Source organism: Clupea harengus, chromosome 5 (assembly GCF_900700415.2).
Source record: "Clupea harengus chromosome 5, Ch_v2.0.2, whole genome shotgun sequence".
NCBI classification, from domain to species: Eukaryota; Metazoa; Chordata; class Actinopteri; order Clupeiformes; family Clupeidae; genus Clupea; species Clupea harengus.
In genome coordinates, this window is record NC_045156.1 from 10,027,552 (window position 1) to 10,052,917 (window position 25,366).

General features: G+C 42.9%; 1 protein-coding gene across 3 annotated transcripts in view; it reads left to right on the plus strand.

The window, feature by feature from the left end:
* LOC105909844 (potassium voltage-gated channel subfamily D member 3) overlaps window positions 1-25,366 on the plus strand; it is an 82,082-nt gene that overhangs the window by 49,576 nt on the left and 7,140 nt on the right. For 2 of the 3 annotated variants that reach the window (XM_031567645.2, XM_031567646.2), the window contains exons 3-4: window positions 18,031-18,199; window positions 24,816-24,917. In XM_031567645.2, the coding sequence (XP_031423505.1) occupies window positions 18,031-18,199; window positions 24,816-24,917 (271 nt within the window). The remainder of the gene's footprint in view (window positions 1-18,030; window positions 18,200-24,815; window positions 24,918-25,366) is intronic. The other variant, XM_031567647.2, reaches the window with a different exon arrangement.

The following is a 25,366-nucleotide window of genomic DNA, read 5'->3' on the forward strand; positions in this document are numbered from 1 at the left end:
ATCTTGCAGTTCTTCTCAGGCATAAGGTAAGGCACAATGGCATGTGACTCACCATATTTCAACATTTCTGAAGTGCCCAGTGGTCTGAAGTGACTTCATCCAAATAGCACTTGCCATTTTATCTGTGTGGTTGTGCAATCATGCTTCTTATTTGGATTGTTATATATATATAACGATCCAAATAAGAAGATGTATATACTATATATATATATATATATATATATTTTTTTTTTATGTATAGTATATGTATAACAATATTCCACATCAAATATTGATAAATATTATTAATCGATAAAATTTATACATACTATCCAATATTGTTTATCAATGGTATTCCATTGGGAGAGAATATGTGATATTTTTCCTTTCAGTAAATCACTTTCTCCCTCTCTCCCTTTCAAAAGAAAGAGGGAGGACCTCTTCATTCTTTCTCAATCAGTCTTAAGATAGAGTTACTCAAAGTGCCCCTGAACTAAAATGTTTGTGTAAAAGTGGCCTGGTAACACAGCTATTTCACATAGCTATTTTCACAAGAAACCATTCTAAAAAAAATCAAATTGCTTGGAACAAACCAAGACAGCCACGGTAACAACCTAAAATGGAAGGCATGCTCAACCTTTCACCAAATTTGTTATTTACCTCCCAAATCATGCAGTGCCCTTAAAGGGGGCCTTCATTTGGAAACGCTACCCTGCAGGGCGCTCTAAAGGGGAATTTATACCTGCCGTTCCTGTCCTTGCGTGTGGTGACATGCGGCAAAAAACGACACCATTTCCGCTGGTGCGTTTTGGTGTCATTACAGCAGCCAATTTGTGTAACCTGTCGCGCGGTGTGGCTGGCACATAAGCAAAATGAACGAGTTAAAGACATGAGTCGCAGGTTCATCTGTACATGCATCTCTATGACCCTTCAATGCAGGAGCATAGGGATTCCCAGATGCCACAGAACTCATGGTGGAAGATTACTGCATTTCTGTGGTTTAATAGCGTTACAGTCTTACCTGATGGAGACCTGAGGTTCACAACTTTGCATGTAGGCGGATTTTTCCTGATGAAAATAGCTAGAATTGCTTTTTAATATATCTCCATAATGCAATTGAGACCATCTTTTGTTACCCTAACAAGTTACATTAACTTTCAGTTAGGTGACAGGCTAGTTTTGCAATAAAACACTTACCAGAAACTTTGAAGACCCATCTAGTTTAATCCACACACATATATACGTAGGTGATCCAGTTTAACTGTCATGTCATATAGCCTAATCTATTTCACTCACATTTTATTCTCTTCTTATTGCTGCTTCCAGCAGTTAATCCACAAATGAATACTGGTGAAACTGTGCTGTTCTTTGGTGCGTTACTTTCCAGCAGTGTAGATGGTATTTTTCTCACCAGAGACACCTATCACGTAGGAGAAGACTGTAGCGACTCACATGCGCAACAAGCGCGGCCATTAAAGGTTTTGGTGCTGTGTTGACATCACCATTGGCACAAACATTTTATTCCTTACAATTTTGGGAACCTGGGGATCTTTCCTATTTAGTGCTGTCAGTAAATAACCTTGGTTTATTGATTAAAAAGATTGGTAGGGTCTGAAATATATGGGACTATGAGAAAGGTAAGTAACACATTACTTTAAAACTACTATTCACTGTGTCTCCACAGAACGATGAGATATGGCTTAAACTTTACATCTAGAGTATTTTTCAGTTCTTGGGAGTAGAGGCCATATGTTGCATTGGTTTTGCCAATATAGCGGCCACTTTTGGCCTCTTTTGACACTTATTAATCCATGTTGGTATCAGCCTCCTCATATATTTAACCAATATCAGTGTAAGGGCACTCTCTTCTGTTTACCCAACACATGGTTGGTTTTACTTAACCCTTTAATGCCTTTTGTATCATATTTGCTACATGAGTTTTTGAGACGTCTATGTCATTATGATCAATACTTTCCTGAAAATGTTGTACAGTATGCAATCTATGTATTTTTCAAATCTGGTTTTATTTCTTAGTTTAATTTAATTCTTGCTAATTCTCTCACTTTATGCAGTGGTCATATAAAACACTGCTTTGCAGTACATCTAGTTCTATATGACTGGGATAAAGTAGTTCAACATGTTATTTGTTTACAGACTGCTCAGTATGCTGAACTGACTTTATAACCTGATTAAATACTCCTCTGTCTTAGAGCATTGTGATGAAGACATTTACCTAAAGAATTAAACACACTGTTAGAGATTCACATTTTAGGGACTTCAGGCAGTCTGCTGTGGAGCAGAGGCTGTTGGCATTTGGACTAGCTGGTTATGCAGGAGTTGGCAATATATAAAAAAAAAACATTGTCATGTAGATGTGCTCTTTCCTGGGCAAGGCAACCTGTTGTACTAACCATTCCAAATGCCCCCGCCACTGGGCTTATGCTCAGAAACCCAGTCAGCTGGTGTGGTGAGGTGGGCCTAACTGGGCATCAGGAAGGATCCAGATTTGGATCCCGGTATTCAGAATCCAGCCAGAATGCAGAGCATCATCCTGTTTGGCAGGGCACCCAGCGGAACCCGACGGCATGCCAGGAACCCCTCTCCACTTCATGCTGTGGAGTCCCGCTGCTCAAGGACCAGCTGTCTCGACCACTCCTCTCTGGTTCTATTTATCTATCTATCTCTTCCTCTCTCTCTCTCTCTCTCTCTCCCTCTCCCTCTCTCTCTCGCCAATCTAACTTACAGTGGGACACCCCTTCCCAGTGCACAGACACACTAATGAAGCAGGCGCAGCTGTGTGGGTTAAAGTGGAGCGGTAAGGGATGAATGGATGGATGGATGGATGGACGGATGGATGGATGTATGGATGGTAGGGGAATCTGGAATGGATATGGCCCAGGTCTGGCCCGGTGGGGGAGGGGAACACGACTGCAGGTTGAGCACACACGGCTGGCACGGGGGAGGGAGGGACAAAATGACTCACTGGCTCTTTTGGCACCTGAGCCCACTGCCTACTGACGCCAGTGCCAACCCACTGTCCCCTAGAGGCTCGAGTCTGTGAGCTGTTGGTGTGTAATTAGCTGTTTTACTGGTCGACTACAGATGAGCGTGAAGGAGTAAAGGATGCTTTAATAGACAAGTTTGACAGCATCTGGTATATGTCACTGGTGCTATACGTGAATTAATAGGGAATAGGGTCTATTTTTGCATGTCCTCTAAAAAGTCTTGACAAGTTAAGTGGACACAGCAGGTGGAGAGTAGTGGAGGTTTGGTGTTTAAAGAAATTGGGTATGTAAGCATAATGTTGCTATAAATGATCTCTCAGCACTGATTTTTGCTATGAGGGTGAAATAATCATATCCTCTGTTAAGTGCTCTTTTGCAAGATAAGGATGCCAAAAAAAATGGATGTCATTGAAGCATGTCCCCTTCCGTTTGGCATGGCCACTGTCACTTTTTTAAAAGATGCTAAACTGCTGAATTTTGAGTTCCATCTGTCTGTCAGACGACCCGCACATCCCTTTACTTGAGAGTGACCTTGCCGTTCTCAGTCTTTCTAAACTTTCTTTGACTGTACTCATTGACATGCAGTTTTAAAAAAAAAAAAATTTAATAAGAATCTATTAATGAATTTATTCAGTTCCACTTTCCTTTCACTTTTATTTTCTCCAATTCATCTTGGGAGACTTTCTCAATAAGGTAAAATGCCATGTTAGAATTTGAATGGGCGTACCTTTGGTGATAACGCCCCTGATGAACAGCTCCTTTCATGAGTGCTTCCTTTTGCGAGAAAATACAGGTGTAATAAAAAAAAGAAACTAGATCATGTCCTCATCTATTTCGTCAAACCGTATCCATAAGTCTTGACGCTTTGGTGCTGCAGTCAGTTGTGACCCACAGGAGAAATAAAAATGTTTTGTTGTTAAGTTTGAATGTATCCCACTCCGGGGGAAAGCACAACCACAGTAGGTGCATTGGCTGCTCTTGAATAGCTTTCTGCGGGCACAGGATTTAATTATCCATTTTAGCATGTGTCGAGTGGTTTGGGTAATCATGCCCTTGTCTCTGTCCCTCACCTAGTCTCTCATTAACACAATTGTTACAATTAACAATGATCCGTCCCACCCACCCAAACAAGGTCAGAGATCATTCAGAGGTGTTGCCTCTGTTGTCACCAGTGCTTTGAAATCAAGGTGACAAGATTATCTCTCTAAGGATTCGGACACCTCAGAGACAGATGTCCTATTGTCTGTCCGCAAATGCATTCGACGTTAGTTAACATTAGCCAGCGCTGTGAGAGATTTTGTGAAAAGGTGTATTCATTTCCACTGGCATCTGATGCATTCATCTTATCTCCGCCTCTGCTTAGACAAAAGGGACACAGGAGACTGATGGCAGCAGCTTTCTATTTCTCTCCGTCTTAATCTAATATATAAAAAAAACCTTTGTGTTCTCCTGGTTGCAGCAAGCATAAGACATCAAATACAATATCGACGTAGACTTTTTTTGTGTGGATGAGGGAGTGTTAGTATTATATGCATCAGACAAAACCACATTGTTTGTCTCCTAACCTCCCTATTTGTTGGATAGCTCTGTTCGTCGGGTTTCAAATTGCTTTTGAAATATGCTGTGGGGTGGTGGTGAGAGACTTTTTGGGGGAGGTAGCGGAGTCCCAAAGCTTAATCAGAAACAAAGAAGTGAGGTTTCAGTTAAGAAACACACGACTGAAAACGTACATCTGTACTGTAACAAGTGTAAAATGTGCTTCAGTGACATATTTAAAGAACCCAGACGAATCCCAATAATCTACAGATGGTTCTAAGCATCAGTTCTGGTCAGTTTAACCTAAACTCAGTTGACTTGCCTGTCTTTCAGCCTATGTATCTCACCATTGTCTATTTCCTCTCATTGTATGACATGGTATTTCATGCCCTGTATCACAGCATCCTAACTGAGGTCCAATTATTCCTCTCAGTAAAATGTCATGGAGATGTCCTTAAGAAGGGCCTGATACTTACCCACCCTCCACCACCCTTAAACTTGATCAAACCTCACCTCACCATTTGGCCCTGCTTCTCCTTGCTTGTGCAATACCCAACATCTGGCATCCCTCCACACGCTCAGTCTCCATTGCCTTTTAAACGGGCTGCCTGTGGCCCTTTCCCTGAAGAAACAGCACCGCTCGCCAAGCAGTCCCTTCACTGTGTCTCTCTCACCGCTCGCCAAGCAGTCCCTCCACTGTGTCTCTCTCACCGCTCGCCAAGCAGTCCCTCCACTGTGTCTCTCTCACCGCTCGCCAAGCAGTCCCTTCACTGTGTCTCTCTCACCGCTCGCCAAGCAGTCCTTTTACTGTCTCTCTCTCCGCTCGCCAAGCAGTCCCTTCACTGTCTCTCTCTCTGACCGCTCGCCAAGCAGTCCCTTCACTGTCTCTCTCTCTCTCGCGTGCGCCCGCTCGTCCCAGCGCTAGCCCACTTCTATGCCTGTAACCTACTTAGAGGCTTTTTTTCTGTAAAAAGAAAGAAAGAAAGAAAGAAAATAAAAAATAAAAAAAGAGCTTCTCAGGCTTCTCATAGCGGCTTGCGCTCAGGCTTCTCTTCACGCTGCACAGCTGTGGAGGAAGAATTCAAAATTGGTAAAGTCCCAATAAATATTGGTAAATATTGCATTTTGTGCCTCAAGAGTGGGATGGCATCCACTGAAGATTTTTTCTTTGGGTGTCAAGGGGAGGCAGGGGAGCACAGTTCTATACATTAGTGCTGTGCATCACCACCTCACTGGGGAGCACAGTTCTATACATTAGTGCTGTTCGACACCACATCTCACTGCAGCGCAAACATGACAAAATGATTGAAAATGTTGTCAGTTGTGACAGACGTGTATCGATGCTCCTGTGCCCTACAGATAGCTATCCCATGGCCCAATCAGTAAGATATTCTCCACATGTCATTCCATTAAGTGGGTATCTCTGTGAATATGTTTCAGGACTCAACCACCAAACTGGGACCAAGTGCAAACCATCTCATTACCCCTGGTTGCCCCCAGTGATAGTCATGTGAATAAAATACAATTTTAGTGACATCTGAACATTCACTGCACTGCATTTTGCAACTAATGTAGGTAGGCTATTGTAAAAAAAATAAAAGTATACCACCATTTCATTCATGAGACTGTCACTGAGGCGTGCTGCTCAACACAAACGTGGACTCACAGCATGTGTGTGTGTCATAACAGTTGTTTATTGCAGTATATATATATATATTGGATGAAGTTACATCTTCAGTCAGTCTGCACGATACCCATCATACGCACACACAACCTAAAGCTCATGCCACTTTTTAAAGTTAATGTTGAGCCCTGTGTTTCTCCTCAGCAGCGAGAGACAGACAAGCATCGCTGAGGTGTGCTTTTGCAATAACATGATTAGCAGCCTTAATATTGAACCATTTTCTTTTACTTGTCCGTGTGATTTGCATCCTAAAAAGCACCTCTCCGATGCCAGTGGTTGAACACTCTAAATCTAAATTACGATCAGTCCTCTCTGTTTTTGAAATGAGGCTCTCTGTCAGCTGCATTCAGATGAGTAGTCTCCTTGAGAGTTCAGGATGGAAGCTGACTCCGTGATGGATCTGGACCCCATCAAGGCCATATGCAGACCACAGGCCCTTTCTATCTGGGGGTGTGACTCAGCCATTTTGCTATCACAGTTAGTTAGGTGCTTAATAAATATTCAGAAGAATGCCTTGCGTAGTCATCAACTAAATAATTGTTCCAGTACTTGCCCTCAAGATCATATCATTAGCAGAACAGATAAAGGACGTTTAGGACATTTAGAAACGTGTGCGGTGTAGAGTCTGCGGTGACGTTTTGACTAGTAGCCTCAAGCTGAAAACGTAGCTGAATTGAAATGTGTTTTTGTCTGTGTTCATCTTCTGAAACCCAGTTTCAATCTAGCGTATAGTGTATATATATCTTAGTCCTGGACTTCACACAAGCAGGGAAATGGATATGGCATTATTAAAAAGCCTTCCATTGCATTAAACACATAGCGTGCTTTTGATCCTGTATGATAGATCAGAAAGGCAGTTCATTGTCAAAAGAATGTCCAGCTCTGTGTGTGATTGGCGTCAGTGACAAAGAACCACCAGACATGATCGATCAAAGCCAACGGATTGGCCACGTTCAAGGAAAGGTAGCAAAATGCACTTGCTTAATTGCCTTTTTCATACACGTGCACTCCTACCCGACCCAACTCTGGGGCACGGCTCCAGATATAATTACTAATAGTTCAGCGTTCCATCATGTCGCCACGAAAAATGTAGACACCATCGATCGTGTAGCAATGAAAATCTGGCCAACGGAGATTACCGCCAACATCCTACCACCGAGAGGAAAGAGACTAATTGGCCCAAAGTTCAATCATATGGAGCAATTACATCCCATCTTGTCCTGAATTAGTCCCCCTAGATATACTAGTAATTCCCATGGAAAGCCACGAGGGATAATGTAAGTGAGAATCAGAGAGTGTTAATGAATATGCTGTACCAACGTGGCAGATATTAATGCCCAGCAACACCCTGGGAGTTTCCCAACAAGGCAAACAACAGTTAACAATTCTTCACACGTATTGCATCCAGCTCATGAAAGATCCACAGTAATATTTTTTTTTTCGCATCAAAATGCAGGCTTGCTCTTGTATGATAGATTTGATATTAACCACATTTCCAAATAATGTATTGAGCCCCCCTGGATGCCTGTCGATATGCGAGACGAATTTAATGACTCCTTGTTGAATGGATCTTAATGCTGTGGTCTGACAACCACTGTGAGGGCTGCTCTCTGCAAAACCACTAATAGGATGCATCCTTTCTTCTCATGTTCTCTTGAGTCATTGTGTGTGTGTGTGTGTCACGGGAGAGGGGCGGGCAGGCGAAGCTTCTCGTGCTGAGGTTCGCTGGATGAAAGCTTCTCAATTCATTTGCGTCAGTGCTCGGCTTTAAACAAAAGACACAAAATGCACCACCCTTGAATGAAGGCTTCAGAAGTGGATTTCAGGCTTTCTTTTCTGTGATAATTAGGTTAACTATATCGGTGAGCAATTTGGGCAGAGACAGGACTTCAAATTGCTCAGTCCTATCAAATCATCTGACCCAAGCAGATTAACATCAGATGGTGTAGTATCTCCTTCATATGGCATGACTGGTCGTATATCGTAGCTTCATCTGACCAAACGTGAAAATGAAACATTGCAGAACGACTTGCAACTAACTGTGATTTTACACCAACTTGCAACTTCTTTCTACATCGGTTTAGTCGCGTTGCGAATCTTGGCCTGGAACCAAGTCGTACTTCAGAGCCGTTGTTTTTGTCGTTGTGCCCAAATTTGACTGGCTCCCCTAAATCTACTCCTCTTTACACGGACAGTGATAACAAGCTAGTCACAAGAGGTAGCCGTTGTCCCCGTTGCCCCCTCCTCCCCAGCTCAACGATAGAGAGAGAGAGAGAGAGAGAGAGCATGAATGAAAAGCAGAAGACACGGATGGAGTGAGAGTTATCAGTCACTGCGGTTCCACGGACAGAACAGTCTGATAGTAATAGCAAAGAGGACCTACGAGAGAACTGCAAAACAAAAAGACTATATCACTAGAAGATTATAGTTTTCTGATAGGTCCACTTTGCCAGTACTTACACAGAGAATGGACTGCATCTTAACGAGAGTTAAAGAGAGTAACTCCCGTCCCCTAAGAAAAAAAGAACATTGAACATCTCGGAAAAGAATGGAGCCATAAATTCCGGATCCCTTCAAAGAGCCGCTATTCCCATCACTGCTAGACAGGCTCTTGTTATTTCAGTAAGGCTTTTGAGCCAAACATGCTTGGTCCCAACCAGTTTTGGTTTTACGGTTCACATACACTCCATTATCTAATGGAGGCTTTTAACTTTGTATTTATTTGAGTGCACTGGAATAACAAGATCATGTGTAGAACTTCATTGCAAAGATTTTATAATTACCTGTTTTGTCTCAAAGTGAACTGACATGACAGCACATCTGAAGCATTGGCACAGAGGGAGGGAGGGAGGGAGAGAATGAGAGAGAAAGAGAGAGAGAGAGAGAGAGAGAGAAAGAAAGAAAGAAAGATAGGGAGAGAGAGAGACAGAGGCTGAAATCTTTTCCATTGCATTCTCATGCTTCATTACCTGGACTGATTGCACCACTAATGTTGTCACTGAAATTCGGAGTTGCAGTATGTTTGCCAATTCCGTCTGGCTGGTGGAGCCAGAGTCAAATTCATCGCAGAAAGCAGCTGAGGCAGATGAGTAATAATCTACCCTGGTTTGGCACAATAGGAGCGAGGAATGGATAGAATTATTAGGCGTCTATTACTGTTTCATTACTTGAATGAAAGATAAAAAAAAGAAATCAGAATTTCCTGCCAAGCATGTGTATGGCTTCAGGGCAAAATGTTACACCAGGTTTCAAAAACAGCAAGGTAGTCAAGTAATGCACTGATGAGAATGTTGCATGTTAATTTTACTCTTTCGCGGGGCAAACATCAGTGTGCCATAAAGGTCATATGACATAAACATGTAATGGTATACGCCATATAGCATATTGTCATAAGCCACTGTAAAGACCAGTGTCCAGTTATGTGACTATGTAATGTTACCAATATTGGCATTTATCATTTTTGATAAACAAAGTATTGATTAGCATGTGCCATAAGCGCTAGAGCATACAAAATTCTGGAAGTTGTCGTGACAACCTTGTGATAATAAAGTTGTTTCACCACAGTTATCATATGATGGCTAATAACAGGATATAGTGTCTGCTGTGACAATGATGACATGCTAATGTCAGTAATTTCACAGAGGATTCAAGTGGAGTATTACCCGTGTTTGCAGAATAACTTACAAGCGGCTAAATTGATTTGCTCAAATGAAAGGCTGTGCTCGTCTTCATTCTGGCCTAATGAAACCTAAACACACGTCTGTAGATAAGAGAGCCATTCCACCAGACCAGTACAACTGTGTTTTATCTGGACGTATTTATTACTATTACCCTATTAGCCACTAATAGCCATTGTGCCTTTTAGCCATAACTTAGTTTCAAAGATTTGAAGGATGATATTTTAGATTAAAAAACATCAGAACATAGATTTATAATCATGCAAAACTGACTTTTGCATTTTGCATCAGGCAGTTTCTGTGTGATGTGTTAGAGTACTTTAATGGTATTTAAAAGAAATACTAATACAATGTCAAAATATTCTGGTTCTGTAGATGTATGTTTTTATAGGAGCTCTCAGTGGTTATATTTGCTGTGGTGTTGGGGGATTTAATTACAGCCATCACTGCCCGCAGAGGTTTCGGGGCAGTAATAGATTGTTCAGCTTTTACAAGGTGAACTTGTGGTACATAAAACTGGGGCTTTGAGACAGTGCCCTTTTTACCACCTCTGTGTCCTTCGAACCACTGCATCTCTGCATTTTCATGTTTGTACCTTTAAGGAGGTCACGTTTTTTGTTTCTTTTTTGTTTCTTTTTTGTTATCCTTTTCCTCTCTAACCCTTCCCCCCTTGATTGTATCGGGTGTTATGCATAGAAATCCATAAATCTGATGTAATCCCGGTTTACACAGCATCAGGTAATCAGCACACCTCTATTTTAACCTTGATAATACACACACATACAGTACACACACACACACACACACACACACACACACACACACACACACAGACATACATACACACACACACACACACACACACACACACATACACACACACACACAGACATACATACACACACAGATTAGAGGAACATGTGAAATGTCAGAGGGTTACAGTTATCATACAGGATTTAAAATACAAATAATTATGATATAACTCCTGTGTTTAATCCTTTCTTGTAGGATTTGTTTGATGGAATAAGTCTAGATAATAATAATAAAAAAAATCACATCACTGTCAGTGTAAGTGTGAAGTATGGACCTTGTTGGTGCTGGATAGCCTAAATAGCTTTAAAGGTATAATATATAGTTTTTGCTGTAAAGAATATTGAAAGATTTATTTCATTTTTAGGTCTGTCATTGCTCTTCTACCCTGAAAATGTGAGCAACAAAACATTAGGAAACACTGTCTTTCCATAGTGCCTTTGCAGCATTATGTCATGGTCTAAAAACATGTTGTTGTCAGCAAAAACTAGCTATTAAACCTTTAATCTGAATCACACCAGCTTGTGAAAGCTGTGATAAATGGCACACTCTGACTGCCAATGGGATCTCCAGTCAGAGAGAATCAAGGGAAAGCAGCCCTGTTCTTCAATGATGTCCATTGCTTGCAAGTTTGGGGGATAGGTCAAATCTCCATTTCACTAATGGTGGTTATGTAGGACCTGAATGACTTGAAAGGCCATTGCCCTAATGGCCTGTATTTAACTGTGAACTCTCTCTCTCTCGCTCTCTCTCTCTAGCCTGTATATAGCTGCGGATGTCCACTCTTTTTTCTTTCTTGCTCTCTTGACCAGTCTCTCTCTCTTTCTCTCTCTCACTCCCTCGCTCTCAGGAAGAAAGACAAGGTCTGCGTGGGTCCCTTAGGCTACAGACAGAAATTAGACTTCTCCCTTGATTCCAGCTCACTCCATGAATAGATCCACTTTGATTTCACCTCTCTCATTAGCCATGCCTCTACGTGCTGTGCTGTGAAGCTACAGCAAACGCGATGCACTCACACTTAAAGGGGAATGCCACCCATCCTTTACAACGGCACCATCATCACCTATCTGACTACTAAACAAACAAATTATTATTGATTTTGTTGAAGAATAATTGATTCTCAAGGACAGAGGGAGTTGAAATATTGCGCAATGGCAGATATAGAATAGTCTTGTTCAGTGGCTCTGAAACTCTTTTGCTTAAAAATGGTTTATGGAGGGCTGTTTTTAAGGTACTAAGGTTTTAAGGTTTTATGTCGATAAGCAGGACTGTAAAAAGGCTGTGGTAAAATGTAGTCAAATGACATAGCCTACAACATCTATTTTTAACAGTTATCGTTGACACAGATATGTTGCTTCCTACTGGTTTGGAGTCTTTCTTATAGTTAGCACTGTGTTACTATTAACCCTAGGTCATACACACAACTTGGCTAGCCTATCATGTCTTGGGAAAATCTGTAGTGAGATTTGTGTATGGCATTTGTACTAGAAAAAGAAAGTTTTTCTTATGGTTTGCTAGAGTCTGCTAGTGCATAGATTACACAGTATGCAAGTAAGAAATTCAATTAAGCATTTGAAAAGGATTGTGGGGTTTTATGTATAACTAGAAAGCCATTATAACTGTGCCTTCATTTTCTATCATCACAGCTGAGGTTTTCCTTTTGCAAAAATGTCTTTTCATCTGAAAAGATAAAAAAAAAAGTATACAAAAATATCTCGTTTTTAGATTTTGTATGTATGGCAAGCCAATGGGGTAGGCTGATACTGCTCTGTGCTTGGAAATATCCAGCACCATCCTCTTGGGGGAATAAACACTAGATCTTGAACTATACTCATGTCAGACCACAGCTGTACATCAGGTGAAACTCCAATCATGGAGTTAAATGGTTTGTTGTTGTCTTGTTCTGTTTCCTTTAGGGATCTCTGAGAGAGCAATCAGGAAGAGCCTGCCTAAAAGAATTACATGCGTGTTGTGGAGACAATCGCTCAGGTTTCTCTAATGAAGTATTTAACGGACCCAGAATTGGAGAGAAAGACCAGACAGAATAAATGCCCTCAAAATCGATTTTTCACACCTTCCTGCAATCAACCTACCCCCATCCATAGAAAAAGAGGTAGGAATGGGAACAAATTAAGGGCAGATGATCGCCTCCAATAATGATGGATTAGGAAACCCATCAATGGGATAAAAAGCTTAATCTGGGTCTGTTTTCCTGATTTCCTGCTGTCCACAGGGACAGAGGAAGCCCTATCACTTTTAGTGTGCCAGTAGCATCCAAGGTCCACCTACAAGCTCGCAAACCATTTTCGATTGATTGTTTGTGACCTTTTGTGAGTTTGCCAAAATGTAAATTAGAACCAATAGCCACCTTTGAACAGTGCAGACAAGGGGAGAAAAAGAAAATAAAATGTTCCAGAGCACGCATTTACAGCTTGAACATCTGAACTCCACCCAATCAGCGGTTCTTTAGCCCTTGTATGCCTGATGTCTGAGTGTGTGTCTGCATCATGCATATTCAGAACTCTAATTGGCCTTTTTTCTGTTATGAGTGATTTGCTGGCTTCCTGATTCTAATTGGTTCGCTTTTATGGGGTCTGTCTGTGACATTCAGGACAGAGGCAAAACCTCTGGGCTCAGATGGTTTCTGCTTTTGTCTTGAGAAGAAGTTTCTTGAACATTACAATGTAATACAAAACACAAGGTGTCATACTGTTAGTACTTGGGTAGGATTATGTTTGTTGGAAGGGTACTACATTCTAGAAAAGCTAAAGTTATAGGAACAAACAATTGCCATTGTGACATTTTTGAACCAGAAATAGGTCTGGTCTCGGAAACCTCACAAGATGCATTCTGTCCGATGTGGGCTAACATACTAGACATATAAACCAAATAAACCTATTTAGTGTCAGTGGGTCATCTCTCTCCAATTGCTATGGATAACTTCATACATAAAATGCGATTGGACATTTGCTACAGCCTTTGCCGAAAGTTAGTATTGATGCCTTCTGAAAATTGGCCCCTCTGATGCAATCAACTTTTCAATCATTTTCCTAACCACAAGAGGAGTCGTTTAATTTACATCACATTAACTTTGCACCATGGAACTAAACACCATGTCCAACTGCTGCCTCAATACCAGCTGACTCTGGGCCTGCCCTGGGCCGAGTCTAAGCCAGACCTGAGCCAGACCAGGGCCAGATCTGTCCCAGCATCAGCCCTTTTCTGTGAGTATATTGCACTGTCCAATTATCCTCATATCCTGCCCTACAGGTACAATCCTCCTAAATGACAGTCTCTCTGTTTTTGTGTTGGGAGCGTGGCACAACTTTTTTTTTTCCCCGGGAGTGCCACCAGAGACTAGGCACTGCCAGGGACACTTCTTAAAGTATTATTATCAGAAAAACCGCGGGCGAAACAAGGAAAGGAGAATGAAAGCACGGCGCACTGAATGCCATCGCTCATGTCCCCGCCTCGCCATGGCACGGTGGCGCCCGTCTGAGGGGTAGGGGCCGAAGGGATGCCATCATTAATAGTGTGACAGGCGGTAGCGGCTAATGGATGCTTTGTTTGGCAGCTCACTCGGGCACAATGCACCTGCCTCTGTGCTTTCGAGACAGGCATGAGCGCTACTGTTTCCCCTCTCCGATAGAGAGAAGGGTCGGAAAAGGGCCAGTCATTATCTGAGCCCTGTCTGCTCCAGACTAAAAGCTGATGGTGTGATGCGCTGGGTTGTGTTGTGTTGTGTGGTGCTGGGTTGTGTTGTGCTGGGTTGTGTGGTGTTGTGTGGTTCTGGGTTGTGTTGTGTCGTGTGGTGCTAGGTTGTGTGGTGCTGGGTTGTGTTGTGTTGTGCTGGGTTGTGTGGTGTTGTGCTGGGTTGTGTGGTGTTGTGTGGTTCTGGGTTGTGTGGTGTTGTGTCGTGTGGTGCTGGGTTGTGTGGTGCTGGGTTGTGTTGTGCTGGGTTGTGTTGTGCTGGTTTGAGTTGTGTTGTCTTGTGTCAAACTACGCACTGTTGTGATGTGCCAGGTTGTGTTTTGTTGTGTTGTGTTGTGTTGTATCGAGTTGTGTTTCGTTGTGCTGTGTTGTATCTAGTTGCTTGGCACAATGTTGTTCCAAGGTAACTTATTTAGACAGAAGTAAATTTATGTGGTGTGACTGCAACTCTCCGTTCGGCTGAATCTGGATGCCAAATCATAACCCTGCTTTTCAAGGTCTGCCCATATCGTTATATTCTCAATATCTTCTGATGATTTGAAAGTGATTACCAATGCTGTGATAATGTATGTCTCACATGAGGTTTGAAAACCTTGTCTTCTTCTGCACATTCATCTTTGCAAGAAGGCCGTACTGCTTTCTTTCCCAAGGTGCATTTCACTCGGTCTATTATCACCTTGCTGGAGATCCCTGCAGGGATGATGAGAAGAGCATGAATCACTTGTCTGGGGAGAAAAAGAAATAAATCAAGAGGGTTTATGACTTGTGTCTTGTGTGTTTGTTGCGAATGCTACTTTTTTTCTTTGGCGGTGAAAGATATCTCCATCCAGGTTTTCTTGAGTGAGTGATTCAGAGGCCGAAGTGCCTTTAGATGTGACTGAACATATGATTTACTCTGAGCTGAGAAGAGGGAATGATAAACATTGAGTGATGGGGGGGGCAGTACAGCATGTAGTTCGTGCCCCTCGAAAAGAAAGAGCGAGTGGAGCAAGGAAAAAGTGGCAATATCAAAACAAGACAAAACTTCGCGCACCAACACACCGAGGCAGGCGTCCACCGCGGCATGAGGAATCAGAGGAGATCATATTTTATTATCTCTTAGTATTCTAATATTTTTTTTCTATATATTTTTTCTATAATTTATTTTCTATATTGTTTTTCTTATGTGTAGTACTTATTATGTTTTTATGTTTATTGTATGCACCAATATGCCAAAATTCCTGGTAGGCGTAAACTTACTTGGCAATAAATACAATTCTGATTCTGATTCCAAATCCGTCAACTACAGGCAAGGCAGAGCTGTCTGCTTTGCCAGTTTCCTCGGTTTGGTAACACCGGAGTCGAACCCTTCATTATAAGACTGGCATAACCATGGCAAGGCAGAGCTGTGTTTGCTTTGCGAGTTTCCTCGGTTTGGTAACACCGGAGTCAAACCCTTCATTATAAGACTGACATAACCATGTCATACACATACCATAGCAGATGTTCAGAACAGTGTTCAGCTATTTAACAATTTCAAGTACCAACCGTTATCCATACTTGTATTGATTAGTAATAATTCATGATTGCAAGATGTTACATTTTTTGATGCCATCACTGTTTATATGTATCTAACATATAACATCTACTGTACCATCCAGAATTCTGAGAGCTGTTGTGACACTTTTCGGTCATTTGTCATTTGACTTTGTTTATGACAAAGTTACGTCACTCCTATGTCACTCACATTTGTTGACAGAAGGAGACAAATAAAGTACCGGCGGTCCTTGGATGTGGTTAAACCTAGCGGCCGCCTCAGCGTGTGGCCATTTTTGACAATGACTTGGAGAGCATTTGTATGAAACCCGCGACAGGCGGCTAGGGAGTCTGCAATCTCGCCTCCTCCCGGGAGTCCCCAGGGCTTTGGAGCCAACAGCGTGTGGCCTACCTGTCAGCTCCTCTATGCTCCCCAGGCACTGGAAATCAATGGAGAGTAAATTTAAAAGGGGCTGATGGGTAGACTGCTTTGGAGTTGTGTGTGAGAGTCTTGGGTACATCCTCCATAAGAGAGACAAAGTGTGTTTTAATGGAACTCGAAAGTGACACAGAGCTTGGCGCCTTTCAGAGGAACTTTTTTCAATAGTTTGAAGATCCCGGGTAGAAAATGGATGCCATTTTTGGTTCGTTAACTGTATATCAAAACCCACTGGGGTTACAGACACACCTGTCCTTTGGATTGTCTCCTCCACTGTGTGTGTGTGTCCGTGTGTGTGTGTGTGTGTCTGTCTGCATTTTCCTGAGTGTGTTTTTTTTGGGGAGCAGTGAGGCAAATCCATAATTAATCAGCAGCAGAACTGCCACATCTCTCTGTCCTCTCTTGCAAATAATCGGGAACATTTGGAGATGCCGTCAGTCGCTCCTCGTGCAGTAATAGGATACCATTACTTTAGCGCAGTCAGCGTGAAGGCTCTGTGGCTTTTATCGGAGCAGAGATTGAGCTTCTTTTTCTGTTGTTGTCAATGAATCACATTCCTGTGGAATACTTACGTGTTAGCTGAGAGCGCATTAAGGGTGACCAAGCTCACAATGTCATCATGCATCCATTTTGATTACCTTGTGAAATGTTTTTGAGCTTATCGGTGAATCGGCTGAGTGGCACACAGCCCTGCTCCTGACTTGCTCCAGAGTTACTTCACTGGTGGATTGCGTGTGATTTCAGAATATCTATCTGCTCGACCCGTATTGTAAATCATCGTACTGTGTCCAACTACATTGTATTGCTCCATGTGCTCTGTTGCTGAACCGCAAAATCCTGTGGATGTGTTGTCATAACAAACTGAACTCAGCGATTCAGTTTTCTCGATTTCAATCTGCAACACCCGTTCCTGCACCGCTCTCTTCCAGTCACTCTCTGTGCCGACATGCTGACAAGATGCCCCTTCAACATGCCATGTCTCTGCGCCCGCCTGTTACCCGACAGGCATGCCAATAAACCCGCTGGCACCTGCCTGCCCACTCCTCTTTCTCCACCTCTGCAGATGTCTCCGGGCGAGGAGCTGGCATGAAGGCACAGAGGGAGGCTTTGTTTCCCGTGCAGGCTGAGCCTGGGTGACGCAGATAGCCTTCCCTATCTTCCTGCACTCACTCTCCCACCTGTAAGGGACTCTTTCACGGTGTCTTACCCCCCCCACCCCCTCCCATGTAATTGAATTACAGAGCACAATTACTGAGCTGCCCAAACCGCTAACAGGTTATTGCGTTGCGGCAAACAGAGGAAGGAGGGGAGGGGGGTTGAATGGGAGGCTTTTAAAAAGATGCCCCTCGGCAGGGGAATGTATAAGGGCATGTCCTTTAGATTGTATCTAACGCCTCTCTTTTTGTTCCCCTCTTCCTGCTTTGTGTCTCCTTTCATTCATTCTCATCTCTTTTCTGTGGCATTTTTTCTCACTTCTGATATCACCTGCTATCAATCTCCTTTCCACTTCTCTTCGTCTTTTTCTTTTTCTCTCTCTCTCTCTCTCTCTCTCTATCTGTCTCTCTCTCTCTCTCTCTCTCCCTGTCTCTCTCTCTATCTGTCTCTCTCTCTCTCCCTGTCTCTGTCTCTTTCTCTGTGGCTACTCTCTCTGTTGTCATCCTGTTCTCTGTCCAGTTACGGAGACATGGTGCCCAAGACGATTGCGGGGAAGATTTTCGGCTCGATCTGCTCCCTGAGCGGGGTGCTGGTAATCGCCCTGCCCGTGCCCGTCATCGTCTCCAACTTTAGCCGAATCTATCACCAGAACCAGAGAGCCGACAAGCGGCGTGCTCAGAAGGTACAGGTGAACACCTTTAACTATTAGACGAGCTACACCATGTCCATGGGGGGTCAGGGTGAGGGGTGAGTGTGTGTGTGTGTGTGTGTGTGTGTGTGTGTGTGTGTGTGTGTGTGTGTGTGTGTGTGTGTGTGTGTGTGTGTGTGTGTGTGTGTGTGTGTGTGTGTGTGTGTGTGTGTGTGTATTAGCCTGTCCTCTTTGTTAGCGTTATGGGTTGGAATGTCCGTGTGTATGCCACGTATGACTGAAGCGCATGTGGTGTGTTTGGCACAGATGGTAAGACTGGTGCCCCCTTGCCCGACCCTCACCCTGACCTCCCTTTGACCTCAGAGATGCCACTAACACCTGGCATGCAGAGCTGAGACCGGTATGCAAACCCCAACCGCTGGCAGCATGCCCTCGTGCCAGCGCCACCTTGTCACGTCTCTCCAATGCCACCCTCTCACATCAACCGACTAACCCCTCAGTGCCGAGCCATCATTAGCACTGCAATAACGACGTTAGAGGTTTGATATGATGAAGGGCTGGGAGGATACAGGTATGCTACAGGTTACCACACCTGGCTGACAGGTATGGGGTATGATCGGGGATCAGTTTTAGACAGTGTGTAGTTCAGGTGGGCTGCATGCTCCCTGTGTCATCAGCTGGATTAACATTATCAAAGAGTGACCTCGATCCCTTGTCCTTGTGTGAAGTGAGAAAGGGCGCAATAGACACCAGGTGTTTATCACTGTTAATATGCGTTGTACTACATTTTATCTGATTTTGTGTTGTGATGTTGCATGTCTTGAGTAATAATAATGAATATAAACAAATATATTGCATATATTATGCAATATTGCATAACATCGAATTTATGGTCCACGAATTTATGGTTCATTATGTTTAAGTTAACTAACTATAAGTAGCTATTTAACAAATTTGCTAAATATTTTGAACCTAACTAACAGTACCATATAACACATTTTTAACATTAACATACACTAAGTAAGGCTGTTTATCAACTACTTGCAGCTGAAACCTAAACCTGACCATAACTTGACCCTAACGTCCAAGTGTAAACTTCAAAATCCTAGCCATTTTGGTTATGACAGTCAGCAGTGTCAACAAGGGATTTGTTGATTTGCTGATGTTGGCCAATCAAATTACAATTTACAAATTACTAGGATACAAAACAAAACATATACCTGGGATACAATAATCTCCAAGACGGACAACCTGCCCTCCGTAGTAATTGTTAGGTGTTGCAGTGGGCCTGTATTCCCCTTTGACTAAATACATGCATGCAGCACTGGATAGAGGGGAGTCCAGACTAAGTGCCGGGGTGTTAAACATCATACGGATATATTTAACATTTATTTACCATTTTATACCGCACAAGCTTTTTTTCCGCTCAATTAATATTCTAACAGCCAACTCCCCTTGCCCCACAACAGCCTTTAATAATGAAACCGTGGCAACAGCTTGAGATTCCATTATTTGTTTACTGCCCGTTTTGCTAGGCTCGAATGAAATTAATTAAATTGATTGTATTTGAATAATAAAACACCCTATGCGCTTTTGTTTGCCAGTCTCAGGTGTCAACACAGAGCTTGTGATATGAGAAAATCTCGTCCCCTTTTTAAATTTTTTTTTTTATTGTTGTGTGGCTTTGTTGTGGAAGGAGCCACTGTGGCTGCAACATCCACACTTCTCTCCTTGGCTTAAAAACTCTGCAGTAAATAAACAGCGCATCACTCCACTCCAATTCACTTCATTCATTCACTCACTTGCCTTAAAACAGGTGGAGTTGACCTTTCCTGCGAGACAGATACGGATGGTGCAGAGGGCACAGTACTGATGGAAAAAGTGGAAGGAGGATGATGGATGAAAAAAAAAATGTAGTGTTAAAAAGACAGATGGAGAAAGAAGGAGGATGGAAAATGAGGGAGAGAGTGAGACAGAGAGAGACAGAGAGAGAGAGAGAGAGACAGACAGACAGACAGAGAGAGAGAGAGAGAGAGAGATTGGGACAGAAAGACATTACTAGATAGAGGAATGGGGGAAGATAAAGAGAGTGAAAGAGGAGAATGGGGGAAGATAAAGAGAGTGATAGAAGAGAATGGGGGGAGCAACATCATGCCACCCTGTTAATAGCATCTACCCTCACAGCCTGACCCGTGCAACAACCTCACAGTGGGATGCTGGGTAGAAAAGTCATCCACGGTCACCTTCCACCCAATGGACTGGTGCTGGCTTTTTGCTCCGTCCCAATCCACAGGAGATGCAGTAGACCTTTGGGGGTTGAGGTACAAGCACACACTCACAAGCCAGGCCTGTATATTTTGTGGTGAAATGATGATTGAACCCACCGAAATGGAGGCGTTTGACTTTGTAGTACACCTTCCTGAGGGGTGCGTTAATTACCGAGGGTTCGCGTACGACTGTGGCACGGGTAACCTTGTTTATTGCAGAGAAGCCGAAATGTCAAATGAATAATCTGACTAATCATTCACTTCCACTGGGGACCATCTGCCTACACACACATACACACGGTGCTCCGGAAATACACTTCACTTGAGTCAATGGCAAAGAGAGAGAGAGAGAGAGGAAGGGAAAGAAAGAGAGAGAGAGAGAGAGACAGTGAAGAGAGAGAGAGGGAGAGAGAAAGAGAGAGGGAGAGAGAGAGAGAGAGAGAGAGAGAGAGAGAGACTTACAGGATATCAGATCAAGTGCTCCCAAATGCCAGATTCTTTCAAATACTGTGTGACCACGTTTGACAGTGGCATTTGAAGAATCTGAAAGTTGATGGTGAAATGATCAGATAATTATTTCAACCTCCTTATCAGACCTCTTTCCCCTGGCTTTGTTTAATAAGTTTGGTCCAGGTTTCATGTCCAATAGCCACTATTATGAAGTGTGTCCGTGAACCTCACGCACAAAAAAAATCATAAATATGATGCCCCGTTATGTCCTCCACACATAGAGACACAATTTATTAAGCTGTAAAAGCAGACAATAAATAAAAAGCCTTCACCATTCACAGTAACCTTCGGTCACCTTTGGTTGCTTACCTATTACATCTTCCCTTTACTCAAGGTCACCTTAGCTGGATGAGTCAGCTAGAACAGATCCTTTTGTATTAAAAGGAGGCTTCAACGGCGAGAGTAATTCAGCACCCAAAGAAGGCCCAGATCTGGCCGCTGGACCTGGGCCGTATAAGGGCAAGGTCTAATCTGCTGTCTGGTTTAGGACAAATCAACCTCATGTTTCTTTTCTCGCCAAGGCTTTGTTCTTTTTTTTTTTTTGTCTTGCCTCAATCTGGAATAGCTCAATTCACACAGCCAATTTATTGGACCAATGGCGAGGCTGATTGTGGGCGTGCTCGGTGCCTTGCCCCTCTCCAAGCACAGCACGGCTCTAAACGGTGTGGGGTCGTGGCCCGGTAATGGCAGCGCACAAAGTCAAGCAGAGCCTCAGCGAGACAAAGCTCGGTTTGGGGCGCGAGTCCAGGGAGGAGAAAAACCTGTCAGGCGAGAAACGTGAAGAGCGCGGGAAAGGTCAGCGAGGAGTTTGAAGGCCCCACTTCCATTAGAGAAAGACCTCCAGAGACACGTGTGGCTGAAACCACTTCTCTAAAAGGCAGCGCCAGCCCGACTCTCACAGCTGGAGACCCATTCTAAGCGATAGCAGAATCATAGGGAGTGAAATGCTGTAGAAGGACACAGCTAATAATTGAATAGTTTGCCTGAATATGGGAGCCACAAAGTATCACAAATGTAATTTTCTGTCACTGTCTTATGGTCAAGGTATTTGGCAGATGCTTTTGTCCAATACAATGTTAACAACAGCCGAAACATTTGCATAGTATTTCATATCAGATTATAGTAATATGATTAAATATATGATAGATTATATGATGATGATGATTGTTATTATTATTATTATTATTATTATTATTAATAATAATAATATTAATATTAATAATAATAATAATAATAATAATATTATATACTGATGATAATTATTATTATAATTATAATAAGAGCAATAATAATAATACCATATTCTCAAGTTGGCTGCTGTTTCTGCCACATCATTTTAAACAGTGAGAGTGAATGTGACAATCCTGCTGAGACCAGGCTGCTGTTACTTTGCCAGCAGGCATCATTAGATCTGAGATCACTGGGATTCATCTGCTGAATTGTGTTCACCCAAATAGAGCTTTCTAACAGAGACTGTTCGGTTTTGTAATTAGATCATTAGACATGCCTAGTCACTGTGAGGATATTCTGCTCATGTGGTGAAGGACTGTGATTTAGCAATATAAATCTTAACCCAAATTGAAGATATGCTCTTATGTTGGTATAACTCCTGTTAATCTATTGGAGGACATGTGGCTTTGTGATTGTCGGTTTTACGAATTTCAGTGGGCAGCTGTGCTCATAACCAAAGTCTTGGATGTTCAGTACGTAACCAGTATGTAAGAAGCTACGTGGATGAATGTGCAAGGGGACGCCATCTTACCTCCAAGGCCCTGGGTCAGCCCCAGCTGCGTCTCCTGTGATGAATAGCCAGAGCACACACTCAACTCACCTCCTAACTCCCAGACTGTTCGAAAGCTCGGAATATCCCAGTAAGAAACAAAATAAACCAAAAAGTGCACAATTCCAAAATGGATCCAGGTCTGGGGTAGAAAATCCACTCAGATGGTCCAAAATGGGCAGGGTAAACAACACTACAGGTACGGTTAGCCACCTGGTCTTTGAGGTTACATCAAGCTTCTGGGCTTTATATAGCTAGCCCTACAGGTAACAAAGAAGCAAGCTAGTGCTTCCTTGTGGATGAGGTGTGTTCGTAAAAGTGCACAGTCTAAACTACAGTGCAACACGGCTTTAGGCAACACACCCCAAACATCAAGCAAAGGGCCCTAATTTCATAGACGGGCAACGAGTCCGTCGTGCGTGAACTAAATCTAGCATGTGGCATGTGGGAGCATGGTGGCGACCTACCCATATTTGCACTTATGATCTTACTCATGGTATTAAATTAGAAAAAAAGATTTTGGCAAGTTATTAAGTAAGCTTCAGTTCATGCATTGTGTACTTTGCTCATTTATTGTTTCTTTGCTCGTTGCAAGTTGCCCGTCAGTGAAATTAGGACCTAAAAGTGATTATGGCAGTATCCTCCTTGGTTTAGTGGTAGTCTTAAAGCCCCTACAAACAAGAGACAGCAACAGCCATCATTTTTGACCAAAGGTAACACTGAGCAGAACAGTCCTGCAAATCATGTCTGTGTAGCCCTTGCATTTACAGTCCTTCAAATCATGTCTGTGTAGCCCTTGCATTTACACAGTCTTTCAAATCGTGTCTGTGTAGCCCTTGCATTTACACAGTCTTTCAAATCGTGTCTGTGTAGCCCTTGCATTTACACAGTCTTTCAAATCGTGTCTGTGTAGCCCTTGCATTTACACAGTCTTTCAAATCGTGTCTGTGTAGCCCTTGCATTTACACAGTATTTCAAATCGTGTCTGTGTAGCCCTTGCATTTACACAGTCTTTCAAATCGTGTCTGTGTAGCCCTTGCATTTACCTTCAACTGTGTCACTAAATGCGCGATTCTTGCAGTCGTTGCAGTGAAATATTTGGACACATTTCTTTGGATTGGAACATGTGGCCGAGAACTGCCCCAACATTTCTTTGAAACAATCCACTTCAGAGCCCACAAATGGCCCCTATTACTGTTCTTTACACAACCCCAACGGGTTTCTCTTGGATATACCTGACAGCGAGTCTCTGAGCAAATTATATGGTATAATGTCCTTATAGTGGGAGTAGAACATTCAAGACCGGTCTGCTGCTGTTTACCGCTAGAAATATCAGTCATATACTGTATTTCAGTTATTTTCACCTCAGCTTTTACAGTCAGATCCTTTCTAAAACAATTATCCCTGCACCAATGTACGCCCAGTCTCGGAGTTGTATTGAAGCTTTTCTTTGGTGGTTAGCATTTGGCAAGAGGAAGTACAGCCATATCTTTTTGGGTCCAACTGGAGTAATTGCATTTTGGGCACGCTGACAATGTGTATAAAGCTATTAAATTAATAGACACCTAGGACTAAAACTACTACAAAGCCAAAAGTTAGAGGACTTATTTTCTTATTTGTTTGGAAGTTGCATGGATGATAAGTTCTAGTTTCTAATACCCTCAGCCACTTCATAAGGGTGTTCTACTGCAGTGACTCTAGAATATCATTAGGCAATTCTGCTGTAGTCCACGGCCTTTCAGCCACGCTGAAATCTGCTCGATGGTTTTTTATTTAGAAATATCCATGTTCTACCTTATAGTTACTTAGTGCTACATTCCCCCAATGTTTTATTCAACACCCCTCCGCCAGCCTTGAGCACAATTGTCAAAATCCCAATACATATAAAAGCCATTTGTCAGAGCCGACCCATAATTTGATCATGGCCCCGGGCTCGGCTGGGCTGGGTGGGAGCGGATCAGGCAGAGCGCTGTGAGCAGTAGGGAAGTGCATTGCTCTTCCCACTCCTCACACACACACACACACACACACACACACACACACACACACACACACACACTCCCTGTCTAACACCTTAAATCCCTCTGCCCACACACAGAAAGCCCGACTCGCCCGGATAAGAATAGCCAAGAAGGGGAGCTCCAACGCCTACCTGCAGACCAAACGCAACGGGCTGCTGAACGAACTACTGGATCTCACGGTAAGAACAGTCCCATGGGAGGGAGGGATAGAGGGAGAGATAGAGGGATGGATAGAGGGAGAGATGGCAGGAGGGAAAGAGGGATAGATAGAGAGAGAGAGAGAGAGAGGGAGGGATAGAAACCCCTGTAAAGGTGTGTAAATCACACATTAAACACAAACTCAGGAATCAACAAACACCTTAAAGCCCTAAGGGACGGAGCTGATTTTATACTGTGTGACACAAACCAAACTCAGAAATCAAGGAATGGTGATTTATGATTTGATCAAACCTAACTAAAAGAAAAGGAGTGACAGAACCATTACATACAGACCCTACTTTCTCCCTCCAGCAGCTGTTCCTGCTCCTAGACTGTTTTGGTTTAAGACAGTGGTCACCAAACTTTTTTGGCCAAAGATCACAAACTCTGCCTTGCTGACAGGCAAGATCTACCTATTGAGGCGTTGAGA